At 39.7% G+C, this 12,689-nt stretch overlaps 1 protein-coding gene across 1 annotated transcript in view; it reads left to right on the forward strand.

The window, feature by feature from the left end:
- Positions 1–11,185, forward strand: part of tmem178bb (transmembrane protein 178Bb) — a 60,964-nt gene extending 49,779 nt beyond the window's left edge. The window contains exons 3-4 of the mRNA XM_029495181.1: positions 1,404–1,541; positions 10,200–11,185. Coding sequence (XP_029351041.1) covers positions 1,404–1,541; positions 10,200–10,450 — 389 coding nt within the window. The 3' untranslated portion in view covers positions 10,451–11,185. The remainder of the gene's footprint in view (positions 1–1,403; positions 1,542–10,199) is intronic.
- The last annotated feature ends 1,504 nt before the right edge of the window (positions 11,186–12,689 follow it).

Genomic DNA, 12,689 nt, shown 5'->3' on the forward strand with positions numbered 1-12,689 from the left:
TCCTCTCCTTAACTTTTCAACCGCTTATGAAAGGTTGGTCCGCACATGAGACCGCTTGCCTCTCTCTAACTCATTTTTTAACTCTAACTGCTTGTATACAACAACACTAACCATATACTGTAAACTTCTTAGTTTAATACAACCTTGTGTTCAGGTTGCTAAAGTGGCATCCTTCACTAACTGAGAAAGCATGAACATCAGTGCAAACTGTCACATACCTGTTGTTAATCAGTGAGGATGGGGAAATTTCTCAAGTAACTACTCAGTTGTTGCAGGTCACCTAGGGTTCATGATGTGTTGGACATCCCTCTCATTAGTCCACACATTTGGATGAACAAACATCAGTGATTAGTCTTTTCTTATAGTTCATTTTAAATCCAGTCCTTCATGATACAGATAAACAAATAATGTGGCCAAAAAAATTAAATAAACAATCCACCCCATCCTCAGGTCCATTTTATTCCATTAAAGAGACTGGAGAAAGTTGTCCGCTTCAGCCACAGTTTGGAAAAGGTGAGATCTGTCAATATGCATCACCAGGAGCTGCACTGGGAAGACAATCTTGTGTTTATTGATCCCCTTGTCACGCAGTTTCTTTCACACCACATCATAGCTGCACTTCAATTTTGTGCACTCCAGCAGAAAGATACGCATGGAGGTGAACTTGCTCGTTGTCATAAAAGATTTTCCTTTAATTTTATGCTGCCCTCAGCACTCTCTCGTCTCTTAAATTCAAGAATTTCATTATGAGAGTCCTTGGATGTCCCATGCTTGAGTTAGAAGGAAGGGTGCCAAATCTCTGCGTCCCAGAGCCTCTGGCAACCACCTCTCCAGAAAAGATGCAGCATCTAAGCCCTCTGCTTTTTCTGGCAGCCCCACCAATCTCATGTTGTTGCATCTGCTTCTGCATTCCAAGTCATCAACTTTGTCAGCAGTATTTTGCACAGTGTTTTCCAGTGTGCTGTTTTTGGTTAGTAGCTCATAAACATTATCTTCAGCATCCAAAATCCATTGCTCAGCATGTGCAATGTGCCCCGTGCATTCCTGCACCTGCTTTTCTGCATTGATAATTAGTTGCACATCGTCAATTTCTTGTGAAGACTTTTCAAGGAAATTATGGCTTTCACAATATCTTGATTAGTTTCCATCAAAAAAATGTTTGCCTGGGCTCAAACTAAAGAAAGAGAGTCAAAAGAAAACAAATACATTGTGCCACTGTGGGTCTGGGACCGTCAGCAATGGCTTTATGGAGCAGCTGGTCTATTGTGTTTCTGCATTCTGCATTCTCCCTGTCCTCTGCAGATACCTGATAAACATGTGTTTAAGAATGTGTGTCATGTTTCCACTCTTCAGTGTCCTACCCAGGTGTCATAACATTCACCTCTCTCATCCTGTTTCTTCAGACTTGCGGAGGATGACAGCAGGTTTCATGGGCATGGCAGTAGCCATCATTCTTTTTGGTTGGATTATCGGTGTACTTGGCTGCTGCTGGGGCCGAGGTCTTATGCAGTATGTTGCTGGTCTCCTTTTTCTCATGGGAGGTGAGTCTCACATACGCACTGACATTATGGTCTATAAATGAGAGATAAGATAAGATAAGATAGCCTTGATTATCATGATACAGCGTATGTTCAGCAGAATTTTGGGGGCAGCGCTGAAGGTGCATTAAAAGAGATAAGAGCGAAAACATTTAACAAACTGCACAGGGATAAAACAAAGAGCAACTAGTGCTCATAAATAATGATAAATACTTAAATAAAAGCAGAATATTATAATTGTACTTGGGTGAGGTAGATTTGACAGTTAATTGTATTGCATACATGTAATGCAATTGTATTACTATTTACTGGATTGTTTTCAGTTGCGGGTGTTCAATGTGTCAACAAACCAAGGGTAGAAGCAGTTTTTAAGTCTGTTTCTTCCCTGTTTTTGAGGCTCCTGTACCTCTTTCCAGAGGGCAGCAGGTGGTGTCCAGGTTGGAATATGTTGCTGGGCTACATTTTCATTAAAAGCAGGTTCTTAGTGCAAGGTGGAACTGTAGCCAAATTGATTACAATTATAAGTCACTATGCAGCCCAATTTTATGAATGATCGTGGCAAATTGAGGGGGTTTTCCTCTGTCAGTGAAATGTAGTTGAATTAATACGTTCCACAAACTGGCACATATTGAAGTCTCTGCACATGATCCATACCTTTTCCTCTTTTGGAGGCAAATTGTGAGCTTCAGAAACCTGTTGTGATATCACATCCATGGTAATTTATAGCATGTGATTTAACCAAAATTGGTAATATGACTTGTACACTAATTTGTATACACAGTACTGCACACAGTTTTTATGTGGTATGGAAATGCAATATTGTGTTACTGCACCTTCTCCAAAAATTACAGATATATCATCATGGAAATGTTCCTAAAATCACAGTTTTTTACGTGCCTATGTACAGGACAGAACGCATGAGATGCAAAGTGTACATTACTGAGGGTCCTTGAGGTTATGGTACATTGTAAAAAATTGTAAAAAAGTATGGCAGCATACTTACATACAGCAAAAGTTGCCAAACACTTACCGTCAAATGACACTCAAAAACCTTTTTTTTTTTTACTTTTTAGACTTAAAAAAAAAAACAAAACATATTTACTGATATTTACTGTGAACATTGTATGTTTTGTCAGTCGAACTGTTGTAAAATGAAAAAAATAAAATAAAATAGAAGTTTAAAATTAGAATGCTAAGCAAATGTATAAATTTGCCCAGAAAAATGAAAAACATTGGCAATCTAATATGGCTATCTAATCCATCCACAAGCACTCTTCATCAAAATACAGACATCTGGATGTAAAGCGGATAAAAAGTTATGTAAAATTACATTTAAATTACCCTTCTTTAACACCCTTTAATGGTATCTTGATTAAGTACCCATTAATGATATACCTCTCTCCTTTTCTCTCTCAACCCAATCGATCAAGGCAGATGGCCGTCTATATCTATATCTACATACATTTCTAAGTAATGCATGTGCTTTACTTTATAGACACATCATTTAACAGTAATTACAAGTAATTTTTTAATATATTTGCATGCTTCTCCTATTAATGTATTTTGTTAAGTTCATGTAAACAGTCTTTGATAGTAATTAAAAATGACTAACCAATATATCTAAATACCTTTCCCATTAATGTATGGGCTTTACTATATAAACATTACTTGACAGTCATTGGAAGCAATTCCCCATTACATCTACAGGCATTTCACAATGTATGGGGCTGTGAATGTACAAAAACCAGTAGGTCTATGTAAATGTACCTTTATTTCAACTTCTTTTATATTCATTAAATCTATAGATTTTTCTGCTGGCATTTTACATTATTGTCCAATCAATTCAATGCAGATTGACATTTGAGATGTGTAAGATTTCAAGATGTATAATAACCACAGTGTATCATAAAATTACCTTTTACTGCTTGCTTTACAAAGTAACTAACCAATAAACAGCCATATCAAATTATAATGTGGGTCTGAAACTGATCAACCCAATAAGAGCTAAAACAATACTTTGCTAGAATGTCTTTATTTATTTCTCATTCAGATTACTTCAACAGATATCAAATGGAAGCAACAATAGTTTTGTAAATTGCATTAGTACAGTGTCTGAAATGTTGAATTTTAGTAAAAGGGCAACTACAGCCAATTTAGGAATTCATATGTTATTCCAATCGTCTAAGATGGTTCAAATTGTGAGTGAACATGAACAAATCTCCCAAATCCATAAATTTTCTAAAATTCTAATTTGTGATGTCATCTGATAATATCTGCACCATTTCCAAAACAATGAATTGAGAAAGATGTGATAGATGACACTGACAGCATCCAGGGGGGATGCTTACATTTTCAAATTACATCATACACAAACAATACACAAAAACATACATATTTTTAGTTGTTCTATTATATTCTAAGTGAATTACAACTGTGTTCTCGTCTGACCGACCACTACCTCATTACATTTGAGTTTACTTTAATTGGCTGCACAGTATTGAGGAATAAATTCAGTAATAGAAGATGTTTATCTGAAGATGCTGTGGCTAAATTTAAAGAGAACATTGGGTCATCATTCCCAACAATGCCATATCTAAATTCAAATGAGGATTTCTCCCATGCACGGGTTGATGACCTTATGATTAGCACTATGGCCACACTTTGTTCAAATCTTGATGATGCCGCCCCTCTAAAAAAGAAAATAATCAAACATAGGAGGCTGGTTCCCTGGTATAGTTCCCAAATGTGTGTCTTAAAGCAGACGTCAAGAAAATTAGAAAGAAATTCGCGTTCCAGTAAGTCGGAAGAGTAAAGGTCTCCGCAGTGCTAGAAGATCATATTACTCAGCACAAATAGAAGAAAACAAGAACAACCCCAGGTTTCTCTTCAGCACTGTAGCCAGGCTGACAGAGAGCCATAGCTCAGTTGAACCAGTGATCCTCTTAGCTCTAAGCAGCGATGATTTTATGGCGTTTTTTAACAAATAAAATTCTCACAATCAGAGAAAGAATTCATCAGCTCTTGCCTACATTAGACAATAATCTCCTACTAAATATAACAACTCCCAAATCAACTGCAACGCCTATTGTACATCTGGAATCATTCTCACCTCTGAATCTCTCAGAGCTAGATTCTATAGTCTCATCATCCAAATCATCAACCTGTCTATTAGACCCAGTACCAACGAGCCTCTTTAAAGAGATTTTTTAATTAATTGAGCCGTTAATTTTAGATCTGATTCATTTGACCTTATCTCTGGGTTATATACCTCAGACTCTTAACACCGCAGTCATCAAACCCCAGCTTAAAAAGCCTAATCTTGATCCAGATGTTTTGGCAAACTATAGACCCATATCAAACCTTCCATTCATTTCTAAAATCATTAATAAAGCCGTAGCAAATCAATTACACTACCACCTGAATGGGAACGGTTTGCTTGAGGAGTTTCAGTCAGGATTTAGAGCCCATCATAGCACAGAAACAGCGCTGGTTTAAGTCTCCAAGGAGATTCTAATGGCTTCAGACAATGGATAAACCTCCATACTTCTCCTCTTAGATCTTAGTGCTGCATTGGACACCATAGAACATAATATTTTACTACAGAAATTGGGATTAAAGGACATGCGCTAAGGTGGTTCAAATCCCATTTATCAGATAGACATCAGTTTGTTCATGCTAACAACAGCTCATCCTTATTGTAATCAGTTATGGATTCCAACAAGGTTCGGTACGTGGACCAATCCTCTTTATGCTTCATCTGCTTCCTCTAGGCAACATTATGAGGAAACACAGCATCAACTTTCACTGCTATGCACATGACACCTTAATAAAGCCAAATGAAGTCAGTCAGATAGTCAAACTGCAGACATGTCTTGGAGACATAAGAGTCTGGATGACCCAAAATGTTTTACTTCTCAACTCTGACGAAACTAAAGTTATTGTACTTGGCCCTAAGCACCTCAGAGAAACACTATCTAATCATTGAATCAGTCTGGATGGCATTACTTTGGCTTCCAGTTCCACAGTTAGAAATCTTGGAGTAACCTTTGACCAGGACATGTCCCTCACATAAAACAAGTCAGTAGGGCAGCTTTCTTCCACCTGCAAAACATTTGGAAAATCAGAAACATCCTCTCTCAGGATGATGCAGAAAAACTAGTCCACGCATTTGTAACTTCTAGGCTGGACTTGTCAGGCACCAGACTAATGGAGGACTCAGGCGCAGAGATTGAACAGAACAAGACAGGCTTTATTTAATTCTGTTGCAGGATTCACCTATTAACAAAGTGACAAATAAAAGGCTATAAAACCTCCTACGGCTCTGAAAATTACGGCACTTGACAAGCACTAATAAACAGGCTAAAAAAATTTTTAAAAATTATGATCACTCGTAACGGAGGAAATATCTACACACACAATCTCAAATATCTAAACTGACTGACCAAACAAAAGACGCTCCAATTGGAGGAAAACCTAATCTAATAAAACAAAGCTAAACTAAAAATCACTCCTCAATGCAGGAGGCAAACTAATCTGAGGCAAAAGAACAAGAAACAAAAAAAAAAAAAGAAAAAAAAAATCACTCCAAAGGAGAAAACTAAACGGTGGCTTTGAAAACCTAAGACTAACAAGACTGAGCTATGAAAACTACAAACCAAAATCATTTGTGAGAGGAAATCTTCAGACAAGGCAGATTCTAGGACAATAAGGGTGACTGTGGACATTTGGCTGGGGGTGAACACACAAGATGAAACACTCTGGCACAAGACAATGGGAGACACAGATTATAAGACACATGAGGGCAATGGGAAACAGGTGGACACAATCAGGGAAGACAATCCGACTGGTGACACATGAGGAAGGGCAAGTGGCCTGAAATGAGAGGAGATTTACTTATCAAAATAAAACAGGAAATGACAAGACAAGACAAAAACCCAACTTGACCTCACCGCGGTGTGACAGGACTACTGTAACTCATTAAAGGACTTGAGTTGATTCAGAACACTGCTGCACGAATATTAACACAAACTAGGAAAGAGATCACATCTCTCCTGTGTTAGTGGCTCTTCATTGGCTGCCAGTAAAATACTCTTAATGGCCAAGCTCCATCATATCTCAGAGAGCTCATAGTCCCTTACTCTCCTAGTAGGCTACTCCTCTCTCTTGATGGAGGTTTACTTGTGGTTCCTAGAGTAAATCTTTTCAGTTATCAGGCTCCTCTTCTATGGAACCAACTTCCAGTATCAGTCCGGGGGCGGACTCTAGCAATTTTCAAGATCAGGTTTAAAACTGTTTTGCATGACATGAGCTTATAGTTAAAAAGTCCATCTACTCTTTAGCTATGCTGCTTTAGGCTTAGACTGCTGGGGGAAGGACTGAGCATCTCTCTCTCTCTCCCCCTCCCTCCGCATGCACTGACAATAACCACGCTTCTTAAAAATCACTGTTTCTCCCAGTTCTAAGCATGTGTACTGCATTTACTAACCATGCTTTCCCAAAGTCTCTGTCTGTCTCCCAGCTCCTCTCCTCTCTCTCCCTGTCGTCAGCCTGCAGGTGGTGACTCATCGCCATCCTATGTTCCTGCAACGCCTGCTGCTCCCTTATCTTCATAAATTCTACACTACAGCTCATCTCCATGAACTTCATGCAGCATCATGTTCCTGCCTACACCTGTTTGAATATACCCCTGTCCTGCTCTCATTCTCATCCATCACAACACCCACCCCACCCATGCCTCTCTCGCTCTCTCTCTCTCTCTCTCTCTCTCTCTCTCTCTACCTCTCTCAACTCAACCGGTCAAGGCAGATGGCTGCCCCCCCGAGCCTGGTTTCTGAAGTTATAGCTAATGTTGATTTGTCACTATCTTACTTTCAATCTCTGCTGCCCATAGTGTTACGTTAGCTCAACTCATTCAGTTGATATCTCTCTTTATATGAAACATCACGTGAAAATAAACTAAATTATTATCTTACCTTGAGTTAAAGCTGAATGCGAATCACCATCCTTGACTCAACAGGTTTGGAAAACTACTTGCGTTACTTTATCAAGAGAAAATGACTCTTTGTAGTCTCTCTGCTTCCAACAGAGATAAAGGAAGCGTGCAGATTCAAACAACTGAATATTGCGCAGTCAGGATTCACGCTGGGCAGACACCCCCCAGAACTCAAAAATATCATTGGCCGAGATCGTCTCCGTACAGTGTGATTCATTTAATTATTGTACAACATTCAGTTGTCTGAATCTGTATGTGCTTGATTATTCTAGCTTTAATTTTTTTTTTTTTTTCAATTACTTTGCCTTCAGGCTTCCAGTACTGTACAGTACATTTATAGTATAAACCAATAATATGTACCAGGAACTACCTTGATGGGGAATGAATGAATGGATAATCCTATGAATTTACAAAATAATACTTCATAAAAACAAGCCTTTAATTAAATTAGGTTATTTTAATGTATTTTTGCAATATTTTAAATTTTTTTGTGCAAGTTTATATATGTTTTATAATGACAGTTTTTGTTTATTCTACAACAGTTGAACTGTAAAACTACAGACAATGTCTACAGTAAATATCTATTTAAAAAACAATTCTCTGTAGAATAACTAAAGGTTTGTTACTGTCATTTAACAGTAACTGTTTGGCAATTTAGGTCAGGGAAGCCATCTGACTGAAGAAGGGGTATGTTATCCTGGGGGACTCCAGAAGCAGTTGCAGGGTACCGACAGGCCCAAAGGGCTACAGCCTTGGCAGTGGCTGAGGCAAAGCAGCAGGTGTGGAGGCTTGGAGAGAACTCTTCAACATTGCGTGGGGGTTGGGGGCAATGCCAAAGTAGTGGTAGACCAGGGTGGTGGTCCCACTTTTTAGAAAGGGGAACCATAGGGTGTGGGCCAACTATGGAAGCATAACACTACTCAGCCTCCCTGGGAAAGTTTACTCCAAGGTGCTCGAAAGGAGGGTCAGGCCGATTGTTGAATCTCTGATTGAAGATGAACAATGCGGGTTCTGTCCTGGTCATGGAACAACGGATCAGCTCTTCCCCCTCGCAAAGATCCTGGAGGGAGCCTGGGAATATACCCATCCAGTCTACATGTGCTTTTTGGACCTGGAGAAGGCATATAACCCCAGGTTGTATTGTGGGGGGTGCTGTGGGGGGTCACTTTTAAGGGCCATCCAATCTCTGTACGCCCAAAGCCAGAGCTGTATTCGGGTGTTCGGCAGTAAGTCAGACTTGTTGAAGTGAGGGTGGGCCTCCGCCAGGGCTTCGCCAGGTCACCGATCCTCACTCATCAACTCTCACTGGACAGGTTTGCAGCTGAGTGTGAAGCGGCTGGGATGAGGATTAGCACCTTTAAATGAGGAGAGGAGATGGTTCTCAGCAGGAAACTGGTGGACTGTCCACTCTGAGTTGGGAATGAGTCCTTACCCCAAGGGAAGGAGTTTAAGTAACTTGGGGTCTTGTTCACGAGTGGGGGGGCTTTGGAGTGTGAGAATTGGAGCAGCAGGAGCGGTACTGCAGTTGCTGTGTTGCACCCCTGTCACAAAAAGAGAGCTGAGCTGGACAGCGACCGACCTTCAGGTTAATCTTTTTTCCTACTCTGACCTATGGTCATGAGAACTGGATCACGACCGAAAGAACGAGATCGCGAACTGTCTGAAATTAGCTTCCTCAGAGGGGTGGCTGGCTTCCTTTAGAGATAGGGTGAGGAGCTCGGTCATCCGAGAGGAGCTCAGAGTAGAGCTGCTGCTCCTTTTCATCGAGAGGAGCCAGTTGAGGTGGTTTGGGCATCTGGTTAGGATGCCTCATGGGCACCTCACTTGGGAAGTGTTGCAGGCACATCCAGCGGGGAGGAGGAGGAGGCCCCGGGGCAGACCGAGGACCAGGTGGAGAGATTATATCTCCGCTCTGGCCTGGGAATGCCTCAGGATCCCCCAGTCAGAGCTGGTGGATGTGACCAGGGAAAGGAAAGTGTGGGGTTCCCTGTTGAAACTGCTACCCCCGCGACCTGACCCTGGATAAGGGGATGAAGATGGGTGGACGGATATTTGGCAACTTTGGCTGCCAGACTTTTTACAGTTTTTTTCCAAATTACTATTTTTTTTTACATTAAATTTAAAGTTTTGCTATAAAATAACAGAAGGTTGCCTTAATTTTACATAGGATGTGTATTTTTACATTGAATTCAATGTAATTTAATATTTATTTATGATTTCTTTTTATTTTATTATAATAAAATGTATTATAATTTTATTATATATATTTATTTTATTATAAATAAATATATTTTTTTATTAATATTAAAGTAACAGATTAAAGCCTTTATTTCATGGTTAATATTCTTAATAAAAATAATTTACTGTATTTTTATACCAGTCACCCTGTGACTTTGACTCAGGTTAGTTTCCTTTAAGATCTTTAGGAATTGGAAAAGGTTGTGGTCTTAAATATGGAAGAGGTCAGTGCTCCCTTAAAACATGACAAAGGAGGTGTACGCCACCATCTCTCCAAGTCAAAATCAGGTAACATAAGTGGTACAGGAATAACCTCTGGGGATTATTCTCTGCAAGACTGAATTTTTGCAGCTCTTTCATTATACCAATGACAAATGATAATCTCTCTTTTTGTTCTTCAGCAGTTTCAACATCTTGTTTTGTCATTGCAGGGACCTTCTGCATCATTTCCCTCTGTACCTGTGTAGCTGGGATCAACTTTGAGCTTTCCCGTTACCCGCGGTATTTGTATGGCTTGCCTGATGATATAGGTCATGGGTATGGTTGGTCCATGTTCTGCGCCTGGGGAGGTCTTGGCCTCACACTCATCGCTGGCTTCTTCTGCACTCTGGCTCCGTCTGTTCAGCCAATACCACGATCTACCTGCCCCAAGACCCGACAGGAGAATGGCACTGTCTGCTAAATGTAGTAGCCAACAAAGAAAGAAACAGAAAAACTCCAGTCTCTCCTGGTTCCAGATTTTTCTTGGTTTGTGTGTTTTAAATTGTTTGTCTTGATCATCCTCCATCTATAAATAAGAGAAAAACCATAAAAACTAATGAAATATAAAAAATGTGAAGTTGTGCTTTTTCTGTTGTTGTGGAGCAAATTATGAAATGGACCTAACCAAGCCATGTAGAAGTGCCAGCAAAGGAATACTTGTTTTCCTAAAACTGAGTGGCTGTAGACAAAAAACATATTTGACCTCCCAAAGGGGATTTATTGGGTTGCCATGAACTGCTTCTAGCTGTTATTGACTAGTTTATTTCATAGCATGGGTTTCGCAGTTTTGGAGTCAAATTATTAAAATCGTGTTTCTCATGGATTTGTCCTTTTGGAGCTTCTTGTGGGATCATTCACAAGAAACTTGACCAAACATGAAGACATGCTATGTACTGGGCTGGGATCATGCTTACTTTAGCCATTTGTTAACTGACGTTTTCAGCTTCAGCAGGTCCCACAATTAAGTGTGTAGATCCATGACCTCCACTGATCTACAGTATTGTACAGAATATTTCAAAGAAGTGACAACCAGGAACTGATTTGCCAAACAATTTTCATTCTTGAGTAGGTGCTTTCCAGTCTGTCTAATGATCCCATAGGTATTTTCCATTTTATTTGGGTGCCTCGCTTTGATTTCGTATGTTTTCCTTTTTACTGAAAATGTTTTCATTTTAAGAAACTTTTGACCGAGTCTATAATCAGAGCAAAGGTTGTGTTTTTTTGATTCTTACATTCTAGTCAGGAGATAAATGACTGGACGTGACTGTGCATATGCATGGGAAGGATCTATTTTTACTTGGAAAAGATTTAGTACAATATAGAGCCCAGCCTATGGATGAATGATAGGAGTTTTTGTGAACAGGCAGATGTAGTGGGGAAATGCATTATCATGTTTAACTCCAGTGAATTTGAAAGATGACAGTGATGATCTTTCTTCAGGACTTGGCAGCATGCTGTGCTTCTTGACTTCAATAATGGCATCATGAGAACAAACAGTGGCGTTTCTTCCTGCAGATCTGCAAAGCTACAAACTTTTTCATGCATATGATTTTTCCTCCAACTCCCTTTTTTTTTTTTTTTTACTATAATCAGGACCCACAGGACTCAATCCTTGTATCTCTAACCCCTCTTGAACCTTGTTAACCTCTTTGACCTAGTTATTTGTGGTTGACATTAAGAAGATATCACCTCAATCTGTCAGCAACATTGAGCATTCTGCATTGGCAGGGTTCCTTTAAGACACCTGATGGCTGAACCCATCAGAGGGTAGGTGTGAAAACACACATTGGTCACCAATTTTTATATATTAGGCATGATGGTCGTGCAGCAAAACACAATGCAATTCACTGTCATCAGATAGAGAACTCCCGTTAACCAGAGGGTTAGGGTTAGCATGTGAGTATCAACAAAACAAAATAATTTACTGTGTGATTGAAGTCATTAAAACCCTTTGTTGAAAATGACAAACCCAATCCATGCACAGGACCTGAATCTCTTAAAGAATGAGAACACACCCTCATACAACCTGGATTTTATTGTTGTATTGCAGTCATGATTTAGTTTCTTGAGTATCCTGGGTAATCTTATTTTGTATTCACATCACTTTCTAGTTAAAGTAAATATAATCAGCCTTTAGCCAAATATTTCAGTTGACAGACATTTAAATACACTTGAGTACTCTGATCCCTGCCATTCTAGCCTAAGACATGGAATGTGCATGTGATGCACAGTTCAGATTTGCAGGTTTACACAGAAAAATTCTCTAGGGAAGCCCCTTAAAAAACAAATCAGGACATGAGGGTTGTACTTGATACTGCTTAGGGACCACATGGGCATAACATTACATGTGATTATGTTTTCATCTTATGCTCTGGTGAGGAAACCAATTTCTCGAATGGTAGAACCACAGGCAGGAAACGTGGCATGTGCCAGTTCTGTCCTACCAAAAATTAGCACAACATTACATGTGTTAATGTTGTCATTTTACACCCTGGTGAGGAAACCCAGCTTCTCAGATGGTACAAACCAGGCAGGTGCCAGTTTTGTCCCACCCAAAATTGTTACAAGCAAGAATGACCTGTGCTCAATGCTGCAACTATCTGGGAACTCCAGTACACAGTCCAAATACATGCATGTCTCGGCTGATTGGTGACTCCTAA

This window comes from Echeneis naucrates, chromosome 23, assembly GCF_900963305.1.
Source record: "Echeneis naucrates chromosome 23, fEcheNa1.1, whole genome shotgun sequence".
Lineage (NCBI taxonomy): Eukaryota > Metazoa > Chordata > Actinopteri > Carangiformes > Echeneidae > Echeneis > Echeneis naucrates.